General features: G+C 39.4%; 1 protein-coding gene and 1 long non-coding RNA gene across 7 annotated transcripts in view; one reads left to right on the top strand and one right to left on the bottom strand.

Moving 5' to 3' along the window:
• The window catches only part of LOC114939562 (uncharacterized), a 41928-nt gene extending 41011 nt beyond the window's left edge, over nt 1-917 (top strand). Inside the window, exons 6-7 of the long non-coding RNA XR_014925467.1 lie at nt 99-460; nt 612-917. This is a non-coding gene — a long non-coding RNA (uncharacterized LOC114939562). The remainder of the gene's footprint in view (nt 1-98; nt 461-611) is intronic.
• RhoGAP19D (Rho GTPase activating protein at 19D) overlaps nt 1-25075 on the bottom strand; it is a 36434-nt gene that overhangs the window by 3549 nt on the left and 7810 nt on the right. The window contains exons 3-22 of one of the 6 annotated variants that reach the window (XM_085485513.1): nt 14463-14654; nt 13800-14039; nt 11829-13473; nt 11521-11607; nt 10574-10780; nt 10297-10374; nt 9631-9748; nt 9239-9349; nt 7952-8063; nt 7793-7876; nt 7498-7713; nt 6829-7365; nt 6373-6753; nt 6151-6289; nt 5830-5951; nt 4942-5733; nt 4421-4559; nt 3853-3913; nt 1758-2203; nt 129-376 (exon numbers count right to left, since the gene is read on the bottom strand). In XM_085485513.1, coding sequence (XP_085341639.1) covers nt 129-376; nt 1758-2203; nt 3853-3913; nt 4421-4559; nt 4942-5733; nt 5830-5951; nt 6151-6289; nt 6373-6753; nt 6829-7365; nt 7498-7713; nt 7793-7876; nt 7952-8063; nt 9239-9349; nt 9631-9748; nt 10297-10374; nt 10574-10780; nt 11521-11607; nt 11829-13473; nt 13800-14039; nt 14463-14654 — 5955 coding nt within the window. Of the gene's footprint in view, nt 1-128; nt 377-1757; nt 2204-3852; nt 3914-4420; nt 4560-4941; nt 5734-5829; nt 5952-6150; nt 6290-6372; nt 6754-6828; nt 7366-7497; nt 7714-7792; nt 7877-7951; nt 8064-9238; nt 9350-9630; nt 9749-10296; nt 10375-10573; nt 10781-11520; nt 11608-11828; nt 13474-13799; nt 14040-14462; nt 14655-25075 lie in introns of those variants that run through there. The other 5 variants (XM_085485604.1, XM_085485574.1, XM_085485540.1 and 2 more) reach the window with 5 other exon arrangements.

The raw sequence follows: 25075 nt of genomic DNA, 5'->3' as shown, positions 1-25075 counted from the left end.
TCATCCTATATCTTTGAAACAAAGCAATTTTCGGAGGTATAAATTTTCATAAGATGACCTAAGAAATCATCCCTTGAAATTTTTGACGTATGTTTCAGAAACATCCTATATAATATTAAGACACTCACGTCCTTCGGACGGGAGATGTGACACTTGTCGAGTGATTTGTGAAGGCTGGGGTCGCGATAGGCTTCCGTGGATGGATATCGGAATCTCGGGGATGCGCTCGACTTTAGCTCCCGTTCCACGGAGACGTCGTCCTTGTTGCGGCCCGCGAATTCTGGAGGAGGTTGCTGCGCCTGGGTCGACGATTGATTGACGAGGGACCTCCATTTGCGATCGAACGTGGTCGTGAGGCTGGTTAGAAGGTCGCTACCTGCAAGATTTCCATTCTGCGTTAGCGAGGATGCACGAGAACTCGCGCGAAGACACACACGAGACGCACAAAAACTTGTACAAGGTACCAATAAAATAAAAAGAGACACTCAAAGCACCGCGAATTGTGTTATTTGCTCGTTATTGTAACAATTTGTGATAACAATGCGAGATTACTATATAAAGAAGATGAACGAAAATGTGTAATTCAATGCGTTTTTCTTTTCTTTTCGCAGCTGGTGACGTAATCTTGCGTGAGTGCATTCCTGCAAAAATAAAATCGTCGCGCAAATCGCAGATTGCAGTCAGTTAGGAGTATAATATAATCCATAACAATGATGATGAGCGCGATTATCGCAGAAGAATTAATCGATATGTTATTGTATCTTCGTTCTTATCAGAGAGCTTATCGTCGTGATCGCCGTAGTTTTCACTGTCTTTACTATCGTCGTTGTTAATAAAAGTTGTCATTGTTTCGCCAGCTGTATACATTACAATTGCAATAACAAGATCATCAGCAATGTCTTCTTTCTTGCGCTGAAGCGTGGTAGGAAAAAAAAAACTAAAATATCCTTAGATGTAAAAAAAAAAAAAAAAACGTCAATTGTACAAAAATCTCTACAAAAGCGGCACATAAATAATACTAAATTACTAAAATAAAGCTAAAAATATTTTAAAAACCTTATACCTAAAAAATACTAAAAAAACATTTTAACTAATAACCTAAGTCGAAAAAACAAAAGTTAGAATCGCCGAGTAACTAATTCGATTAATGCTGCTTTACAACAGAGAAAGAGAAGATATGATATATTTCTGTGAAAATATGTTTCATCCGAAAGATGCTGCATCGTATAACAATTTCGCCATCGGTAAACGACATTAGAAGATTTATCGATACACGTTCAACAAACGTTCGTGCGGAAAATTGCTGAGAAAGACAACACGAAGAAGAAACGCTAAAATGATTATCTTTCCCTCTTGGAAAACGAGGTATAGAAAAAGAAAAAAAAGTCGAAGAATGCAGCCCCCGGCGTTATTTGCGCGTGTAAAAGCCAGACTCGGGACTTCAAGATTCTCCTCGGATGACGATGATACATGTAAGAGAAATATATAACGCGCGATCAGTTGGTTCGCGCGTTGCGAAAGACGTGACAGTGACGTGGACGAATGTTAGTCGAAGGGAAAAGAAAAAAGTAAACGACAAACACAACGCGTGTAACGTGCTTAGTGGCATGTATAAAATAAAAAAGAGCGTGTGTAATAAAAGCCATTCGGTTTGAGCCAGCCAAGCTAGCTGAGTCAGCTCGTCGGGCATCGTCGGATGCTGGAGAAGGCTCGGAATCCGCCAGATTTCTGGTCTGGCGAGAGAGCCTGGGATTTACCTCGGAGGAATCGGTTCAAAGTCTTGGATGCGGCGGATGATTCGCCTGACGATCGCGCGTCGTCTCCTGCGCACGTTGATGGCGATGATGATGGGGCAGCTGTAGACGCGACAGCAGTTGCCAGCGATGCTGCGGCTGTTGCTGCTGCTGCTGCTGTTGTTGCTGATGATGCTGCAGAGACTGCCGTTGCTGCTGCTCCTGTTGCTGCTGATGCTCCCGTTGTTGTTGCTGCTGCTGTTGCTGCGGATGCTCCCGTTGCTGCTGCTGCTGCTGCTCTTGTTGACATTGACACGGGGATGGACACTGGCATCGAGACAGCTGCGACCGGCACTGGCATCGACATTGGCGACTGGGCCGGCGTCTTCGGGGCGGCGGCGCTACCGGGACCTGCGGTACCGTATAGGTGGGACGATATGTACCACCAAAAACCCGGGCTCGCTGTGTGCCTACACGTGGTATCCAACCATTTCGTACCGTCATTCATTCGTCATCGTTTGTCATCAGTGTTCATCATGCGGCCGGCGCGGCGGAGCACAACTCTCTCTTTCTCGTCTTCCTCACGTCTTCCTCCTTTGCGTCTGGACCCACCGTATCTCTCTTTCTCTTTCTCCGTCTTTCTCTTTTTTTTCGTTCTCTTTTATTCGAGTACTCTACTTATTCTATATTCTCTCTCGAACCGATCAGCCCACCGATTATATTAAACGAAAGTATAGATATATATTGATATCGCCCGACAGAGAGAAACTGAAGAGACGTGACGAAAGGAAAGAAAATAAAATGAAAGAAAAAAGAGAAGAAGAGCGGGGAGAAACGAATTTTCAAGATCGACATCGAGTATCTCAGCTCGTGCGAGATCGATCAAACGCGCGAAGGATTGACCGATCCTGTCCGAGGATTCTCGGAAGAAAACATTTATATTCGTATTCCTTTCGGGCGTGTCTGATCGCAAAGACGTAGACTGAGGCGGCAGAGCAATCAATTTTACGTAATTAAAAAAAGACCACAAGATTAATCGGCAGTAGAGGCGATCTCGTTATTAAAGAACAGGCAGGCAAGACGAGCAATCAGACAAGTGTAATTTCGGCGATGCACACGTGTGTGACAAGAAAGTGCGAAAACTAGTACTTCCAGACTAACAGCAAGAGCCCCATCGAAACATTGCTTACGATGGTTGTGAAAAAAAGAAAAGAAAAAGAAGAATCAACTTCAAACTTATTGTTAAAAAAAAAGAAAAAAAAATCGCAACCATGACACGAGACGTGTGTGTTTGCGAAAGTGATTTCTCTAAAGAAATTTTATATCATCTTCGTAAAGGCAAGCAGTGGCTGAAGAATCCAACGCTCACGATAGATCCTCGAAGACATGCAAGCGACGAGAAAGATTTATCCGATTTAGTCGACGTCAAAAGGATGCTTGGAATACTTTTTTTAAATTTTTTAGAAGCATCCGAAATGTCCAGTAAGAGATCTAGCTTTTCCAGGAAGTCATTGTTAATTCTCAGAAAACATTCTCTTATTAGATATTGGATGCGTATAAAAAAAAAAAAAAAAAAAAAAAAAAAAAAAAAAAGTCTAGACCTTTTTGACGTCGACCAATGATTACAGGGAAAAGTCGCCGAAGAAGCAGCCAATCTGTGTGAAATACATTTGCTCTTCTTAACGAAAGCCAAAGACTTGGCGCATGCAGCACATGAAAACAATATAAAAATAGAGGATCGGTCCCAAAAAAAGACACCGTATATATAACTCTGAAATATATAGACATGTATTTTTTCTTCTATTTCATCTCTTTCACTTTGTGACCGATCCTCCTTGCGTTTGATCGTAAATACGAGATATAGTATCTTCTAAAATTAAATCTGCTTTCATTGCAAGAAGCCTCGTGTGTCTCGTGGACGTGTTTGCACTAAAGTCGACTATGCACCGCGTAACGAATAAATAATGTTGCGAACGCAAGGAAAAAAATAAAAATTTCCGAGCAATGACGTATGTAACTTCGTAACATACAATTAAAAAATCGTACCGATGATATTCGAAGAAAGAAGAAAAAAAATAAAGAAGAAATCGCTGGAAGCAAATAAGAAGGAGGAATGTACCTAGAAAGCTTTTTGTTAATAGTGAGTATCTTCTGTGTCCACTGCAGAAAACAAGATCCTGCTACACTCACCGATCGTCAGAAGCGATATTACATAGAGAAAAGATATAAGAGAGGATATGAATAGAGGTATAGATAGATAATACACGTTGTAATTGTACACGTGGACTCACGACGAGGAATACATTCGAATCGCAACACGGTTTTTCTTTTTCAGGAATTACTGAACAAATTCGCGCGAAAACTTCTGAAAGAGTAGCAATCGAATTTGGCTTTCTATTATATCGTCTATTTTTCAGGCAGCTCTTGTATACGTGATTCACGACACGTGTCTAATCTATATCGTATAGATCTGATCCTTTGAACTCTGCGATTGTCAGTGTCAATTATCAATATACAATATCTATCAATAGACAAGAGAATCGCGTATCGTAAAATGCTTCGCATTTTTATCGCAACGTACGACTTTGATGGGACGAAAGATTCGTTTTTGATACCGAGTGCATAAGACGAGACTTGGAATAATGTTAATTCGCGAAGATGGAAGTACGAAGAAATGGAATACTAACCATCGTCCGAGCCATCGCCGGGAATGCCTCGCTGTTGCTGCGACGGTGACGGAGAGGACTGCGAGAGATTGTGAACCTCGTGCAAGGAATCCAGACTGCCGTAGCGAACTGGTGGTAGACAGATCGACTCCGTCGATGGCTATAAATGTTAATAAATCCATAAGCAAGGGACAATAATTATCATATTTTATTATCAGAATTATAATTCATCGAATTATAATTTTGATATAATTTTAAATATGATATTATTAAATATGATAATTAAATATGATATTATTAAATATAATGATTAAATATATTAAATATATTAATTAAATATAATAATTATAATTCATTGGATTATAATTCTGATAATTAAATATGATATTATTAAATATGATGATTAAATATGATATCAAATATAATGATTAAATATGGTATAATTAAATATAATAATTATAATTCATTGGATTATAATTCTGATAATTATTAGACGGAAAATGAATAAACTTTTGCTTTACTTATTGTTCGAATTAACTTACTTCCTTGTCCGTCTTGAACTTCTTAATGACACCATTATTCATCTTCTCTCCCAACACGCTAGTCAGTTGATTAGTCGCTTGTGCTTTCTGGTGTATCGTGGATTGTTGTTGCACGGCTATGGACAGCGGTGGCCTCGTAGTCGATCGCGATCTGGTTTGCGATCTTTCAGACAAGTCCAGCAACGTGTCATCGGGGAGCCTCTCGTTCAGACTGGACAGACGTTGCGAGAGCAGACTCGGCGACACCGTCGTGTCGACTATACTGTCGAGCAGATCATCGTTCTCCATCTCTCGTTTCGCCAACTGCCACTCTATCTCGATCCTTCGTTTCTCCTCCTCCCGCTTCTCCGCTTCGAGCCGCTGTCGATGTTGATCCCTCTGCAACATCGCCTTCGTCTCCTCCTCGAATCGCCGCACTCTCTCCTGCGTGGTCGCGCTCAAACCGGCGTACGTCAGGATCGCTATCTCGTCGTTGCTCTGCCTCGTCTGATTAGATCCGCCGGATGCGGTGGAGCTCGTATCCCCCGAACTTGGACCAGTCTCGCTCGACAATCTCGAAGAGTCCACGGACGGCGGTGCGGAAATCGCGTACTTGGAACGATTCGGAGACGCGTTCGACGAACCGATGATAGCATTAGAGTCAACCGACAGGGCACGATCCGTAGAATGATTCGACTGCTGATTCTTGCTCTCATGCATCTGGACGATTTCGCTGACGGAACACTGGCGTTCGTTCAAGGCCATGCTCTGCCGAATCGTCGGCAAACTCTCCGACTCTTGCTTTGATTTGGCCTAGATTAGTACAAAAGTTTCATTTTAATATATCCAATATATTTAATGTATCTAGACACATGAAGATAGATGAAAAAGTTAGGATCAGTAACTCACCTTATCGCCCTCGTGTTCACCGTCGATTTCGTCCTGAGTCTTTCGCCTTCTTTGGATCTTCTTATTAGCTGCAGATATGATTGATGATACAATGTCCCTAGCGGATGCCATGTCGCGTATACCTGTTTTATCGTGATAAAGGATATATAAATGCATTGCTATTACAAATAAAATAGTAAGCTTAACTATTTTCTGTCAAAAGCCTCAACAAATGTCAGAGTAATGAGGTAAAAAAGAATGCACTTGAAATTGAATTTGTAAAGAATAAAAAATGCGAGGAATAAAGGAATATGAAATAAAGATTGTAAATATAACAAGTACCCTCGACTTTCTGAATGTTGTTCAACAGAAGATTGTGATTGGATATCGGTTCAACTTCGCAACTGTCGGTTGGAAGGCTTAAATTTACGCTCAATCTGCTCAAGTCGTCCAGATCGTCATCCGAGAAGAACCAATCGACCTGAAACACATCAAACTGAGACTGTCAAGTATCTTGACAAGAATAAAACGTTCTTTCCTTTTTTTAGCACAAAAGAAACTTACGTTATTCAACAGACTCTCGACTATTCTACACTGATGCGACATATCGGTAACCATGGTGACCATATTGTCTCTGGAACCGCTCGCTCGCACCAACGTTGGTCCAAAAACGATGGCTAGATTTTTAGCCTCCATTTTATTGATCTCGCTGTGATCGACTATTTTCTTGAGATGTTGCATCAGATACTTTAGCGTCTCAAAATGATGCTCCGGAAGATCCCGCAGTAGTTTTCGTATCGTGGTCATCCGTCTCTGTGGATCCTCTATCTTATCGGCATCGATGAACATGGGATACAGCTCTGCCGTGAGCAGGGAATCGGGAAGTTGACGGAAGAACGACTTCAACAACGACGATATAACGTTGACGTCGCTCCATCTCGAATCCTGCGTGCGGGAGAAAACAAATTATGAACAGGATCTTCGCAAAATAAGCGATCTCAACATTATACGGAATACTACCTGGAAATTAATGTTCTCGAATCCTCTGTTGACGCTGTCTGTGAGCTGAGAAATCGCGGCCGTGTTTCCGGGCACTCTGTAGATCCCCACGACCTCGAGGCCTCTCGCCTCAACGATGCTCGTGCACATCTCGACGATTAATGGCACGCATTCGGAGAACGAGGACGGCGGACACAGCTCCAGAGGTACCTTGAAGGTGGCCCCTTCGGGCGGCAATTGCGCCGTGGGCGAGGAAGGCGCACCGCCGGCTTGACCGTGCATCCTCCTGAACTGCTTTGCCATCCTCCCCTTCCAAGTCTTCGACTTGGGCGACGCTAAAGGTTCCAGAGTCTGATTACTCGGCTTGCGGGTCTTGTTGACGGGCGATTGTCCTGTCGGCGATCGGTTCCTGAACGATGTTAGCTTCTTGATGCCCTTGTGGCTCGGCAGAGGGCTCAAACGTTGACCATTGTTCGGAGAAACGCCGCCGCTTGGAGTCATCGAACCTGTCGGAGTCTGCGGTACGGCCTGTTGTTTCAACGTGCAGGACACAGCATCCTGTTTTGATAAACGTTTCTCATGAGAGATGTATAGGGGACTTGACGATTGCAAAAATCATGAAACGAGAGTGACGGAGAAGGCAATTGCGCTTTCATCCGAAAGAAAAATTATCTCATAATTAGCGCTCACCGATGATCTTTCCGCGGCGGCGTGAGAATGAAGTGACCTTAACCAGAGCGCCATGGATGCCGCGTCCTCGGTCTGTAGAAGGACCTCCGCCGTAGGATTCGCAACTCGTAACACGTGTTTCCGCTTTGTGTAGTCCTCGGCGACGTCCACGACGGAACACCTAACGTCGACGCTTTGCCCGGCATTTCCCTCATTATCGGTGCTCAACGAAGGACTCTGTAAGATTAATAATGTATCAATACAATTGTTTTTTTCGTATTTGGCAAATAAAATTTTCTTTAAATGCTCTCCTCACCTGACTATGACGATCCTTGTAAAAATATATTATAGGACCACGGAGGACACCCCAGACCTGCTTCCAGGAACGATCGGTAGATCGCTAAAATTATAATATGAATGATGAACATGAAAGATGAATTTATGTGCGTTCAACTGAATTCTTTCATCTCCTCACCTTGCCATCGAGCACTGTGAATTTTACGTGAAGGGTCCCCTCTCGTTCTACCGGTTCGATGTCCTTCGCGTCGCAGCTGTTTGGTGTGCTATGCGATACAACGATACTGTTGCTGAAAAAGAAAGAGCTGTGTTCAAATCTGCGTTGTTTGCAAACTTTATACATACATGTATATACACATAACGAAATTATCATATCAATTCAATGTTGTATAGAGAAAAATTGATTAATCTCCGAAACGTCTACAACATTTGTAAAGATTAAAACTCTACGCGATTTTATTAATCCATTTTTCTCTAATAATATTGATGTAAATCAAGACGATAATTTCAAGTGCTCCATTCTGTATATATAAATCTAGACAATATATAGCGATGCCATCTATAATTTCCAAGACAGCGGAATTTTATCGTGGTACTATTCACAACTACACTTCTATATTCTCGCCCTTCTCCTAAATCGAGAATGACATTGAAAATAGCGGTCACATCGATCGTCGGCTTGTATTAGTCTCATTCCGTTAGTAACAATCAGCCAATAAATCAGTATCCGAAAGGATACGTTAAGATACACTAACACATATCTATCTATAGCGTCAGGAAGATTCTAGAGTAGCACAACATAGACGACCACAGTAACTGGTTTTAATATCAGAGCCACAAACATAGGGATGTGTTACATTCCATGTGTCCTCGACATCACGGACGTCTCTTATCTTCAATAGGAATAATAAACAAGAAAAGGATATCCTTATCTAATGCCACTCGAGCAACTAACGTATAGGGATTGCCAAATATACTCAGTTTCTACCATCATTGGGGAAAAAACTATCGGCTCTCCTATCTCGCGCTATATTTTTCGTACAATTTTCTTAATTTTTTATTGAAATATGTTTAGTTTTTTCCCTATTTAAGCAATATCTTTCTTTTAATGTCTCTAAATTTTCTAGTTCTGGGAATATTTATATTTCTCTCAAATAATTTGTTTTACTCAATATTTAGATACTCAGAAAACAAGTGCACGTTCGTGCTTTACTTTCAAATTGAAAAATCTATCGTGATAATAATGAGACGAGGAGAAAAGTCGAGAGACGATACACAAGAAAAATCATCATTGCATCGCGATTCGTTTCATCAGGCAGATAAGAAGCGCAAACGTCAATACAGAGACGAAGATGAGAGCGGATGTACATTAGCTTGGAGGAAGAGAAACGCGGAGAGTATAGACAATGCATTCTTATTCCCGTGCTTGTTTTTTTCTTTCAAAAAGGAACTCTTTCGCCCTCACCGATGATGAGAGTTTCGATGTAAGGACGCGGCCTGCGTCATATCCTCAAAGATGCGTCGAAGGGGGGTAATGTCGCTCGGAAATAACGGCGGCCGCCATCGTCTATGTGCACTGGAAACATGGACACGAATACACGGGTGCAGAGTTGATTATACTTACACGGCGTGTAAACACCTTCGACAGCGAAATTACTCGCGAGAGAGTGCTCGTCGTTATTTTCACGAGCGAACGCGAGAGATAAGCGAGGAGAAATATAAATTGTGCGTCATCGATAATATCTCGCTGATGTGTTCAAGAGAAGAGATGGAAAAAAAATATCCGTGACTTTGACAGTCGCACGCGCTAACGTCACACCTCGAGATGTCAGACTCGAGACGAAAGATTATATTCACCTCCTGTGAATGAGAACGGGTTCCGAGTCGCTGAGCTCTAGATCGCTGTCCACGTGCATTCGTTCGCCCCACGTCGCCTTCAGATACGAGACCCGTCTGGTGGCGCGATCCTCGTCAGCTGTTAAATAATTTATTTTAATATTAGTTTTCTATTTTAATATTAATTTTATTAATTCAATTATCGCCAAGTACAGTTTATCAACAGCTACAGATGAAAAACTTAATTTTTGTTTGCCGGTTTTACTTCACTTAACTCTACCAGGCTGTTTAAAGTTTCAAATTTATATTAAATACAATTGTATTAAATTATATTAGATAAATGTATACACTCTCTCGGGATCAAGCTTATCTTTCTAAACTAATTTAAGTAGTAAATTAATTTAAAAAAAAATAAAATAAAAAAGAATATAGAAATGTAATTACTCTAGGGGATCATAATTATCTTTTCAAAATAAAGTACTAAATTAATTTGAAAAAAGTAACATTTAGCGCTGTGTGTACAGTACCATTACAATTCAAGGTATTAAAACCCGCGTACAGGAAGAAAGTATACCCATAGAAAGAAGATTCTAGAAATGCCCTTATAACTTCATCGTACTAGACGCGTGCGTCGCAATAATTGTGTGCACGTAACGTTAAAAATATCCTCATCGCGTTTAAACTCACTGATCTGTGCATTCTTCTGTCGCCTGAGCACTACGGCATTATTGGTCGAGCCGTTGGGCGAAGAACCATTGACCGGCGCTGAAAGAGAAATCAATGGGACGATTATTAACGCTTTATGCTCGACCTTTATGCGACGTGTGTGTATGTGTGCACGTGGATGTACACAACGATGTGTACATATATATATATATATATATATATATATATATATATATATATATATATACATATATATAATATGTAAATACAAACGGCGATGAAGAAAAAGCGGACTAACCGACTTGCAGCAGTTTGGCCGATTGCAAATAATCTTGTTTGCAATAGGCGGTTTTATCGTCGTCCTCGATGCTACCTTCCTCCTCGGCGGTCTGCCACGTGTGCCTGGCGCTGCTTCGCGCCGCTGGACCATTCGTAGCTTCCCAGGATTCCGCGCTGTTGCTGCGTGCTCTCAAACGCACTGATTCTGCCTCCATAGTAGGCATGTCTACATGAAGAACATCAGTACAATTTATATTATTTGTTATATTTATTATATGTATTTTACAAACCTCCCTTCCCCCGAGATTAATCCGGTTTTGTTAAAATAATTATCGCTTGCGAAAGTAGAATATATATGTAGCGTGCGGTTGTTGTCGCTATAGAAGAAGCGCCGGCAGATGTGTCGTTGCTATTTTGAATTACCGCGACGACATGTCATAAGAAGCTCAGCAACAAAAACAACACGGGTGCATGGGGGCAGTTAATATCCCCTTTGTGCTATCGACAAATTCCGGTACACTATAACTTTATCCGGTTACTCTCGCTTGGAAGCAAGCTCGAACAAATCGCGTGTCCCTTGCAGATGCGGTGAATATTTCACTCCAAGAATTAATTTCAAAAATTTACTTGCATCATTACTTAATTTATTAAGATAAAAATCTAGGTTTCTATATTTTAGTTGAGCCGTGAGAAGCGAGAAAATAAGAATAGATGTGCATTAATATTATTATATCATATCTAATGTATATATGTATAAAATTGTTAAATAAACACACATACTATACTATAATATATATAATATACTATGTGGGTATATATAGTGCATAAACGTATATGACGAGTTATAAACGCTATATCGCGACATCGCGTTCACATAGAATGCACAACGAATCACCGACAACACAATAGCGGCACAAGACGACAATGCACAGACAACTTGTGACACAGTTTCTTAATTCTATCTACCTTTACTCTCTCTATAGTCGGCCGGTGGCTCACAATGGATATGTTTGCTGCCTATAGGAATTATTCTGTTGCCTGTCAATACTGGACCTAAACGACGACACTTGTTTACTGAGCATTGATCTAAGGCGACTTGATTTCTAATTATAATCGCGAAATATTACAGTTCGAAGCATCGACTAATCGTACTTTGATATTAGATTGGCGCAAAATATTTTGATTTTATTGTAAATTCAACTCTGTTTAATCTTGCGCGCCACTTAAATAAATCAAGAGAATAATTCTTCAAACTATTCCTAATCGACGCTTACCAGTGTCCAGAGACTTGGTCTCTCTGGCCGGCATTCTCCTTGTTTCTTGACTTTCGGCTTTGGACTCGAATTCACGTTTCCGCACAGCCACATTCGGCACGCTCCTCTTGTTGGACAATCGGGACAGCTCGCTCTTGTAAAGATTCGTCCGATCGCCAGCGGGCTCGTCCTCGTCGCTCAGCAGACGACCGGACTCAAATTGCTTGGCTCGTCTCGAGACGATCTGCAGACCCTGCGGCGGCACCGGAAACTTGGTCTCACCGGCCTTCTTGTCCGGCCCCGGCGAAGACGGCAGCGAGGCAGAGCCGTTTCTCGTCTCTTGCAAAGTCTGTTGCTGACTTGCACTAACGTTCTCGTGTATCCTGGAGAGGATGCTGACGAAACTGTTCTTGCCTCGATACTCCTTCACGAGCTCGTTGTCATAAGGCGATGACGAGTAAGAGTGATCCCCGGATTGATTGATCTCCCCGAGCTGTTGATCGCCTCGCGACTTGGAGTACTCGGAATTGGAGTCTACGTCCTTTATCCTCTGTACGCTCTGATTCGACGGCTTGTTCATCAGACTCGCGACGGACTTGACAGGAACGCTCCTCTCTAGAGAGGATCTTCTCGTGGGTGACTGCTGTCTCTGCTCGTTCTGACCGGGTGGCCAGACCGGTCTCTGCAGTTTTTGCGGCCTCGCGTAGAACTCTCTCTGAATCACCGAGGCTTGGTTGAAGTTCTGCTGCAACGGTGGCAGCGGCTCGGTGTAGCCAATCGGGTAACTCGGTCGCCGCAGAAATTCCTCCTTCTGCTCGAAGCTCTTGCGCAATCTAGTCATAATGACAGAATCGTCGGTGCACTCGTTGCCGGTCAGAGTTGAATTAGAATCGTAAGGGGACGTGCTGCTGTCCTTGCTGGTGGCCGACGAGGAGTCCCGTCTCGACTCGATGCTCAATCTGCTGGACTCGTTCGATCTCAGCGCGTTGATGCTGCCGCAGCTCGCCGTCTCAGAGTCATTCGTGGTCCCGCTGCCTTCGCTCGAGCGTCGCGCTATCATCCGCTTGGCCGGCCGGTAGATCGGCACCTGCGGCTCCGCCTGCGACATCGCGTAATGCAGCAGGGACGGCTGCTGATAGTAATGCGACGGATAGTGCTCGCTGACGCGTACCCGCTCGTAAATCGGATCGTTGATCCTGTCGTAGAGCTGTTCGTTGCTCGGTCGCGAGTACACCGACTCGGGCCGTGTCCTGTCGTACAGATCGTATCTGGAATCCTGAGACGAGCGGCTCGATTGCGAGTTATCCTCGTACAGCAACTGCAGTTTCCTCCCCGGGATTCTGGTATCCTCCGAGGAATCGTACAGCGCATCCGCCACGCCTTTCCGCTGCACGCTCGTCATCTGAGATTCCGCGATCGGTTGAATCGTCGTCGGCGGCATCCTGCCGTCCGGGTACGCGGCCTGCTGACTCCTGCACACTGCCTCCTCGAGATGACTCGGACTCTCGGACGACGGGAGAGAACAGACCCAGGACTGCCGCGTTCTCGGCGACGAGCCCGGGATCATGCTGCTGATCGATCTGCGTTGCTTCTGCGATAGTCTCTCCGGGGAACGCAGCCGCGGTCGTTGATTCGTCTCGGGATTATGCGCCGTCTCGCCGAAATACTGCAAGGAATTTTAGAATATATTATTAATTTTATTATAACTCTCGTACAAAAAATCAGAATAACCGGGGCGGAGATTGAAAAACAGCGTGACCTATCGCTGTTATTTAAACCACCAGGTCACATATACGTATCGGTACTCGCGGTCACGTTATTAAACCGCATGAAAAATTAAGTAAAATCGATAATGTCGACAAAAATACAACTCTTCTCCTAAAAACTGATGTTGGAAGAGACTGAGAAGTATTTGACATTTCTCTTGGAACGAAAGATTCAACCAATCCGTATCTTCTTCCCGTCGCTTATTCCTCTCTTGCAGTATCTTACCCTCTGCAGAATGTCGTCCTCCTTGGAGACCACCAGGAGACGCAGCCACGGTCCCGCTTGCTGAATGCGTTGCACCACGCTGACGTACTGCTCGCCCCGGGTGGGTGCCCCGTCCACGGAGACGACGCGGTCGCCTGTTCGTAACCCCGCCTCGGCCGCCGGCGAATTCGGCCGCACTTGCTTCACGAAGATCGTGTCCATAGGCTCGTCGATTTTGGTCCGCTCGTGTCCCGGCAGCATCTGTACGTCCCCCGGCACGTCTCGAATTAATATATATATTTCCCCAAATATATATTAATATATATATATATATATATATATATATATATAGAACATATTATAATATATTATAATACATATTATATAAAATATATTATAATATATGATATAATATATATTATATAATATATATATAATATATATATAATATATTATATAATATATTATATAATATATTATAATATATATTATATAATATATATTATACATATATATCAATATATATATATATATATATATTGATATATATGGTATAATATATATTATATAATATATATTATACATATATGTCAATATATATATATATATATATATATATATATATATATATAATATATTGATATATTGGGGAAATTTTTGCTGGCCATCGCACGAGCTACTCACGCAGCAGGACTCGGGCGGATAGACGATGAAGTGCCGGAGCGTGAATCCGTAGCCATTCTCGCTGCGCCTGAGCAGGAGGGTTCGTGGACCACGAGGCGGAGAGTTCTCCTTCTGGACCGACCGGGGAGACGCAGGACCCCCTGGACCAGGACCCGACGAGGGCGCAGGTGGCGGAGGCGACGAGTGCCCGACCTACGATCATGGACACCATCCCCATGAATTTATTCTAACTTCGACATCTTCTTCGGTGGCGGAAGCGCTTGTTTTTATCATTCAAGAAAAGGACCAATTTGTTTTATATTTTTCAGATATATTCCTAAAGTCGAAATGATAAAGAAACGCTTATTTATTAATTAGAGATGGTTTTTTCTTCTTCCAAGGCACACAAATTTGTGTTTCTTGGTTCGCTATCCATTTGACGGACGAGCTAACAATGATTTATACCGAGTCCTTGATTGCTCAATTAGTCGACGATAAGGACACACGAAAATATACGATTGCATCGCATTTTGCGAGGGTGTACGCACGCATGCCCGCGAACGTTAATAACTTTTCGCATCAAACGGCAAACAAACATAGCACAGTCGTGAAATGTTGAAGGCCAGTTTAGGCTCGAATTGCCGAAATAGAAATCCCGAATTTCACTCGCGCGCGGACTCGGGGTATTTGCGGAACATCGATCACCCAGGTTCCCTCTCTCTTTCTCTCTTTAGATTTGTACCGTCTGGGTAGGCATCCTAGAGGAATCGGTGTAACGCGGTAGACAGACTCGTGGAGATCCGCCAAGAATTATTCCAAGCATCGGACTCCGAAGCGGAGGCGGCGGAGCTGGAGAGACGTCTGAGACGTCCTCTCTCCCTCCATCTCTCGCGGAGCAAATTGAGGAAAATTTGGCGAGTCGCCAGGGAACACGCGGCTCGAATTTGCCGTAATGCGCAACCTTAAGACCGGGACCAGCGGAATTTGCGTGCGCATCGCTTGCGGAAGAGCATCACGGAAGTGAGAAGAAAGGATATGGAAGGTAACAATCGAGAGAATTTTTACAGGGATCGAGAGCCTTTCCAGGGAAGAAGCTGATGTCCTTGACAATTCTTCTCAAGCTGAAGATGTATAATCAATTGAGGAGGAAATGCGTAACGCGTCCGTTTCGAATCTAGCTGCATCAGGAAGAGAGCGGGCGAAGTGAAACTCTATCAGAGCTGGACCACAAGAGAGCCGGCAATCTCTCTCGCGGTTTTCCGCGTTATCTAATTTAAACTTTCGATACTCCAGTCAATAAGAGACCCTAGTTCAATAGTTCGATTTACAGGCCTTTCTCACGCGGAGAGAATTTTCTCTTAGAATTTACTCGGAGTCATGCTGGTAATCGTGGGGCAATATAGTAAGTTTCTCTGATTAATATTGACCACAATCAAAAATATTAATATCTACCACAATAAGATATATAATATGTTCGATTAATTTGAAATAAAAAAGCTTAATTATCAATTCATTTTTTTTAAATATAAGATTTTTAATCGTTTTTATATTCGGTTTATTATTTCATTTAACAGATATATCATGAAATGTGATTTACTGTTAAAATTAATTTAATAAATGTATACACGAAGATGAATTTTTTTTTAAATGTAACATTGATATGTACATAGTAAAATGAATCGAACATATTTTATATTTAATTAGTAAGATATTAATATATGTAGATATTAATATATTTTTCCATATCATATTGTCCCATTCTAAGAAAAAATTCTCTCTGTGTAGAATGTGATTTAATGTTTAGAATTAATTGAATAAATCAGACAGAACTATATAAATTTTAATAGTATATTTTTAAATTTGATCGATAATCACGTATACTAAAAATATATAAACAATGATATATACATTCGCGGAGAAAATCCCGCCCTTAAATCGACAGTTTGATCGCAACTGTTGATTAAAACGAAGTTCGCCGGTAAACAATGTCCATTAATAGCGGCAGATTTGATAAAAGATTCTCAAGAGCGAATATCCGTCGCCCTAACTCGAGCGATATCGGAAATAACATCGCATCCAACGCAAAGGACGAACCGATATAAAACGTTAGGTATAATAAAAGCGTCCGAGCCCTTATGGTCTCGTAAACTCGTTGAGGGCGAGAGAATGGATTCATTAACGTGCTCGCGACCTTGCGTAGCGCTTCCTGTCCCGGGGAGAGAAAGGGAGACATCGCGTGTGTCGTTTTATACCGCGATACGCGACACGGTGACACGCGCGTGTCCGAAGACGTCGTGTAATTATCGAGCCGAGCCGCCGCTCGGTTTGGTGACCCACTTGCAACGCTGACAACGCCTATTCTCTTCTGACCTACATCCTCGGAGCTCGCTCGTCCGCGCGATCCCGTTTTCCCGTCCACGGGAGAGCGCCGCGCAAAAGTCAAGACCGGAAAACTGCGCGGAATCGAAGGGAACGCGAGGAGAGACGCGTCAAAACCCCGATATAATCGACCCCCTTTATCGCTCCGCGTTATTATATATCGTGGAAAATATGTCAACGAGCAGAGAGAAGGCAGGATATGGCGTAGGACGATGAGTAGGCAGAGTAGTTGTTTGTATACCTAGAGGAAGACGTATATGTATAGACCTCTAGATGGGAGCCTGATATTTTTTCTTCGCTTTGCACAGAGTCAAATTTACTACGTACGTTTATTCAGATTTTTTATTGTGGTCAATATTAATTCGAGATTCTTCAAGTTTGTGTATATATTTATTAAATTAATTCTAAACACTAAATCACATCCCATGATATATCTGTCAAATAAAATAATATAAAAATTATTAAAAATCCTCTAATTATAAAAAAAATGATTTAATACGCTTGGAGTTAAAGCACTGTATATTTTATCGAATTAATCGAACATATGTTGTATTTTATTGTGGTAGATTGTGGTAGAAATTTTAATATTTATGTATAAAAAAATCCTTTTCAAAACATATACATTTATTTGTTTCAAATAAATGATTTGTTAGGTGGTATTTAAATATTTATTAGTAATAGTAGTAGTAGTAAATTTCATTGGTCCCCTTGGGGTTTCAATTCCCTTACAATTTAACAATACAGCAGCCGCATATACAAAGATAGGTAAATGATTTGTTAGGTGGTATTTAAATATTTATTAATTTAATAATTTTTTTCAGTGTACCTCTTTCATTCTCTCACTAACATACGCTAACTCACGCTAACGCACACTAACGCACACTAACGCACACTAACTCACACTAACTCACTCTTTTTCTCTCTCGTTCTCCATCGCTCTTTATCATATTATATCATATTAATATCTATCACAATAAGATATATAATATGTTCGATTAATTTACCATGTACATATTAATATTTTTATTAGGGTAAATATTAATCAGAGAAACTCATAAAATTCTTCCAATACCATATCGTCCCACGATTACCATGATTTTCAGGGTAAATTCTAAGCAAAATTTCTTTCCGTGTATATATTTAATATATCTGTCAAATGTAAAATAATAAATTGAATATATAAAAATTATTAAAAATCGGAAATTAAAAAATTATTTAATAATTAAGCTAAGTAAATATTAATCAGAGAAACTCTTATAAAATTCTGATGATTTTCAGGGTAAATTCTAAGAGAGAAAATTCTGTGCGTATTACCATGTCTTTTTTTGCAAGTGATAGAAAGAAATTACACGCGCTCTCACTCTATTCGATTGAAATGTAACCCTCCCTCGGGAGGGAATGTCGGTATTTCGCTTAAGTGACGAACATTAACCGGAACTCGCGACGCTATCGACATCGGAACTGCGCATACCGAGTGTGTTTCATTCGTCGACGGCAAAAGCGGAAACGCGTCGCGGTCAACGGAGAGGATAACAGACGTTGAATCGAAGATCGGAACACTTATTCGCGCGAGCGTTGGCGTGAACCGGTTTTGCGCTCGGTTAACGGCTGATATTAAAACTTTAGACGAGATCCCGATGGAATCTCGAAGAAGGGATTCTCCAAAAAATACATTGCGCCTCCGGTTTTACGGGTTTTCGCGCCAAACTTTTCTCTTCTTTCATTTACATTTTTCTTCCATAATTTATCATTTCTGAATATTTAACAAGTCTGAAAGCATATTCTTTAATTAATTTCAGAGAGTGAAGTATAGCGTTTCAACTCAAAGCTTAATTATTAAATCACTCTTTTAAATATATTTTTAGAATTTTTAATGATTTTCTCTTATAATTTACTCTGAAAGTCGTCAGAATTTTATAAGAGTTTTCTAATTAAAATTTACCATAATAAAAATGTTTATATCTAACACAATAAAATATAAAATATGTTTGATTAATTTTACTATGTACATAGTAAATTTTATTATATTATTATTTTTTATTTTTATTTATCTTATAAAATTACGATGATTTTCAGTAAATTCTAAGAGAAAATTCTTTCCGTGTAAAAATGTATAATAATTAAAAATTGGAAAAATTTACACAATAAAACTAACAAGCTTTTGCTAGACATTTTCATAAAATAAAATTAACAACCTTTTTTCCAATTTTGCGATGTAATTTTTATTATGTTGGAGAATAAAAGATTTCGCCTAATTGAGCATATAAATATTACACAGAATGTCTTTATATAGATAAATAAAGATGTCATATAAAAAATTTCTATATCAGTATAAAAATAAAAATATTAATTATAGCGAAATTGCTAAAATTTTTACACAAGAAATTATTTATACAGAAAATAAAAAAGAACGGCAAATGTAAATTAAATTTAAAAAAAATGAGATATTTAATATAAAATATAAAGATAATATTTCCTGTTGCTGATTAATCTGAATAATTGTAACAAATAATAATAAACGAGGCTAAACCCGCGTGCGAAGAGAAGAGGTATAAAACGCGGAATGTTTTGCAATTAACATATATACGCGACAAAATGAGTCTTATCGCCCTCCTTTTCGTATAGGTTTTACTCCAACAGTGTTTTGCGAACGTTTCTCTCGTATCAGCGGTAATGCGGTGCAGCCCCCCTTCGCCCCCCTTCCGCGTATACACGAAGTAGCTTATATAATTTCGCTCTATACCGACGCTTTTCTTACGTAAGAAGCGACTCCCGATCGACGACCGATAGTCGGGTTCCCAACTTTTTCAGGGGCATGGAAAATGCTACAGTTATGCGAATCTCGGGAGGAAGGGGGCGATCTCGTCACCTCCCATTTAAACCCGATTATTTATTCTCGTACAGAGAGGAGAGAGAGCTCTCTTCCTAGTATGCGTAACTTCGCTAGTGAATCTATCGCGTGAAAGCAATATAAGAGGAAAGTTTGTAGACACAGAGAGAACAGCGGAAAAAAATAAATAAATTGCGCCGCCATTTTGGCGCTTGAATGTACGGCTTCCGTCGTTGCTCGCTTTGTGTTGACAGGTGCGTGCAGATATTCGCTGTCGAATCGATATGCAAAGCGGCGATCGTGACAGTTTTTTTTTTTTTTTAAATATATAAGTATGTATATATACATTTTTTCTACGAGTTAACTCTTGTACAAAAGAATTCCGCGCGAGGATTTTTCACAGAGGATATAGGGTCTTCTTTTGTAGACTTTTTTCTTTTTGGACGCTGCTTTGATCTCAAAGGGAAAGCTAAGAAATTTCAGACACCAGAGCTGTTAAAGCAGAACAAGAAGAAAAATCGATGATTCGAAAAATAGCATCTGGCGACACGAGGACAATAAATATTGTAAAAAGGAGACGATTTCGCGTGTTGCAAAATTTAAAGATCCAAATATGTATTATATACAGCAAACAAATAATGAATTTATCTCCGGGAGGTAAATAATCAAACATATGGTGGAAAATGTATAAAATATTCAGATACATTCTCTGTTAACGTTTCCATTTAATTATATGGCCTCACAAAAGGCTCTCTCGAGAGGGAGAGACATCTCTGCGTATTCAATAAATAATAAAGACGCGCTGTTATTCGCGACACGAATCGATACCAATCCTTTATGTATTGGCCGATCCATATAGAATAAATAATCGCTATATGATCTTGAAATGAAAGAAAGAAATCTCGGACACTACATATAGCTACGGCTTCCTTTTCGTCGTCGACTTGGACGTGCCGAGAATCGAGGCGAGTGCGAGCCTTAAATGCGTCGCGTTTAAAAAACGGAATGCGACCTCGCCGAAAGAAAATCGAAAAGGGGGATTTATATACACCAATAAAGGGAGAGAATGGCCGAGGATTTCTTCCCCCGGAGGCGAGAGTGAACCAAGAGCGAGAAGGGTGGAAAAGAAATTTATACGTCTCGCGTGAGATTTATTTTTTTTTCTGTCGTAGAAACTGTCAAGTAATATATATATATAAAATTTCATGAAATTGATACGCTACATAAATATTTATTGCGCGATCTGATCTGATTAGTCACATAATTTTGCAATATTTCGACAGCGTTATTTTAGAGATGGAAATCAGCTGATCTAGGATGATATGTAAATATTTAATCCGAGTAAATTTATAGCTTTTTAATATTTCTATAATTGTCATCGATAAATCGAAGCATCAATAAAGTTCCACCGGTTTATTCTACCTTTCTCTGTCTCTCTTACCGTGATGGATTATTCAAGCGCGAAGCTCATGAAAGACGACACTTCCGGCTAATTAACTCACCGCGGTGAAATGTCAACGGCCCGTCGAAAAAATCCGGCTCGCGAATCGAGTGATTATTGACGCGGAAACGTCAATTCGAAATAAAAAAAAAATAGTAAAAAAAATGACGGAGAATGACGCGCTAGTGCCATAACTGGCACGACGGTCACGGCGATACTGCCACAACCAATTGCGACATGGGAATTCGCGGGAGCACGAATGCGCACTTGTCCCCTCCCGCGCCGCGGCGTCATCGTTATCGTCACCTCCTCTGCAAAACAATCCGCCGATAGTCGCGGCACGCGCGTTTCCGCACAATCTGTCGCTCGTCGCGCCCGACGATTTGACATTTCGATTTTGACATTTCGCGCGCGCGCGCTCTATTTCCTCTCTTCTACACGGAGGATTTTCTCTTATTTTATATACAAAATAATATACATAAAAAGGTTTCGTATACAATGAATTAATGGTATCAATTAATCAAAGAACCAGCGCAGTAATTAAATAAGCGCAACGTATCAGATTTATTTAATATTTTTTTTTAATTACATTTATATACAAATCGAAAAAATATACATCCTAATCAAATATCACTAAGAAATCTAATACATTTGTCAAAACTGTTGAAAAATTCTTATTAATGTCCTCGCTCGATTGAGTCCATGTCTCTGATTAGGATGTATTTTTCCGATTTTGTACGCGCTGAAGAGAGTCCAAATTTATATATAAATATGTAATAGATATTAAATAAATCTAATAAATTGCGCTTTAATTACTGCACTGGTTCTTTGGCTAATTTGTACCATTAATTTAATTTATATATATATATATTTCTCTTTATTAATATTTTTTATTATGGTGAATTAATCGCAGAGAAACTCTTAAAAAATTCTTTCAATACCATATTGTCCCATACGATTACTATGATTTTCAGGGTAAATTCTAAAGATATTAAATATATGTTCAATTAATTTTACTATATAATAAATTTACTATGTACATATTATTTTTTATATATATTATAGTAAATTAATTAGAGAAACTCTTATAAAATTCTTTCAATGCTCCATTGTCCCACTATTACTATGATTTTCAGTTTTCAGTTTTCTAAGAGAAAATTCTCTCAGTGTAGAAAATATGCACAGAGAGAATTTTCTCTTATTGTTAGAAAATTTATTCTGAAAATCATGGTAGTCGTGGGACAATATGGTATTGGAAGAATTTTATATAAGACTCTTAATTTATATAAGTTAAACTCTTAATTTATATAAGAATTTCTCTGATTAAATACAATAAAAAAATATTAATATCTATCACAATATAAGATATAAAATATGTTCGATTAATTTTACCAGAAACAGTAGATATTAACAGTAGATTTTTTTTTATTTTCTAAAATTCTTCCAATACCATATATTATCCCACGATTACCAGGGGATTTCAGGGTATATTCTAAGAGAAAATTCTCTCCGTGTATATATGCACATCCATGTTTTGATTAAAGCACTGCGCTTTTTCCCTTGTTTTCTCATCATATGATTTTATACAGAGACGTCGATCTATTTATATTCTCGAGTGCAGGATTGCATTCGTGAAGAAATGTATGCGATTTCAACGCCTGGAGAGGATAAAACTTTCTGCTTCCGATTGACTGGGAAAGAATGATATTGATTCAAAATAATGTTTTAAAATCGAAAATCGAACATATACATACATATAAAAATTGAGATCGAGCGCGAATGCATCGCGGTTATATCGAGGTGTGAAAGCGCGGCTGAAACAAACGCGGAATCGCGGGCAGCCTTCGACGCGGTTTTCGCTCCGTATTTTTTTTTTTTTTTCGATCGAAAGGGCCGGTCGTTGCTTTCGCGGCGCAAAAGTTGCGACAGACCGTGCGATAATTCGCACGCGAATATGCGTGTGCGTGCCTTAGTTGCTTTTCGGAGCGTACTTTCTATGCACCAAATGCATGTGTGTGTGTGTGTGTGTGTGTGTGAAATATACGCGATGCACTGACGCAAAAAAAATAGAAGGAAGGAAGAGTCTTTCCGAAGAAACGCGGCTAAGAAGAAAATCAGGCTATCCCCGGATTGACGTAAGAGAGAAAGAGAGGACAACGTTGCGTGGCGCTTGTCTGCGAGGAATGTCGCTTTTTTCCATTAATAAAGATCATGACTTCCGAGCAATTTATGTCGCGCTCGTTCCGTCCGACAACATCGACTCCGATCGCTTTCGATTAACATAAGTGCTGCACAGAGAGAATTATTTTTTTAGAACTTATACTCGCGGAAAATCATGATAATCAGAGGACAATATAATATTCGAAGAATTTGAATTGGAAGAGTTTCTGTGATCAATATTTATCACAGAAAAATATTAATATATGTATATAGTAAACTTAATCGAGCATATTTAATATCTTATCCTGATAGATATTAATGTTTTTTATTCTAATAAAAAATATATTATCTAAGAGAAAATTCTCTCCGCGAGTTTGCTTAATAAAGTGACGCGAGCCGAACGATCTTTTATATATATATATATATATATATATATATATTCAATTTTATTCAATGACGCCTTAATTCTCGTCAACCTTTCGTCGAGATCCGCCCTTTGAATAATATATATTCTTCCTCTTGGGAAAAACAAAACTTCGCTCTTTTTTTTATTATTATTATTCGAGAAAACCACACACGCACGACGCTCCGCATTTGCGTCATCGTAGGCAGATTCTGACACACAAACACACGCAAATACACACACACACGGTGGGTGGACTAATCGGACAAGTAATCGATGCGCAAATATTATGGGGATGAAAAGAGAGAGAGGAGAGAGTGCGTAATGGCATGTTGGCTGATTATGCCACGGATCAACGCGACACAAACTTAGTTGAACAAGCGCTCCGAAGAGATTATCTGAATAAAATGCAAGTACTAGTTCCTGGTAGCTTACGCGAAATAAAACACGTCGAGTTCTGAAGAAACTTGGATTTTACAAATGTCCTATTTTAAATGTCAGATACACGGAGAGAATTTTCTTTCAGAATTTTTACCCTGAAAATCATCAGAATTTTAATACGAGTTTCTCATTAATATTTATATCAGAATAAAAAATATTCATATCTCTCACAATAAGATATAAAATATATATGTTCGATTAATTTTACATATTCATATTTTTTATTGTGGTGAATATTAATTAGAGAAACTTTTATCAAATTCTTTCACTTATTAAATTGTCCCATGATTACTATATAATTTTCGGAGTAAATTCTAAGAAAAAATTATCTCTGTGTATATATTTATTGAATTAATTCTATAATATGTCTGTCAAATAAAATAATAAACCGAATATAAAAATATTTTAAATTAATCGAACCTATTTTGCATTTTATTGTGATAGACATTAATATATTTATTGAGGTAAAATATTAATCAGAGAAACTCATAAATTGATTACAATGTTTTTCAGAGTAAATTCTATATAAAGTTCTCTATGTATCTAATTATTAATTATGGTGACCATATTTTCTAAGAGAAAATTGAAAATTGACGAGCAAAAAAAAATAATTCTGTGATTATCAAAAGTCTACGTATATAATTTGAAATTGATTCGACTATATTGAAACAAAAACCTTTGGTTTCTTAAATAGATTCCCAATAAGAGGTTTCATTGTTTTCATTCAAATTCTCTAAATATTAATACAACGATATTAGACATTAAAACTAAATAAATAATAAAAAATAAAATGGATAAAATTTTTCAAATAAAAGACAAAATTGAGTTTCAGAAAAATGAATAAATCTGAGGGACAACTACTCTTGAAAAAAAGGATTTTAAAATAAAGGACGAATGGTCATACATATAAAGTTACACGAAACAAAAGATTCCTCGAGTTACGAAAAATTATAATAAAAAGTGGGAAATTTTCGCAGCAA

Source organism: Nylanderia fulva, unplaced genomic scaffold (assembly GCF_048542155.1).
Source record: "Nylanderia fulva isolate GAGA-0341 unplaced genomic scaffold, ASM4854215v1 Scaffold1, whole genome shotgun sequence".
In the NCBI taxonomy this organism is placed as follows: Eukaryota; Metazoa; Arthropoda; class Insecta; order Hymenoptera; family Formicidae; genus Nylanderia; species Nylanderia fulva.
The sequence above is the reverse complement of the archived record's forward strand: the minus strand, read 5'-3'. Positions and strand labels throughout refer to the sequence as shown.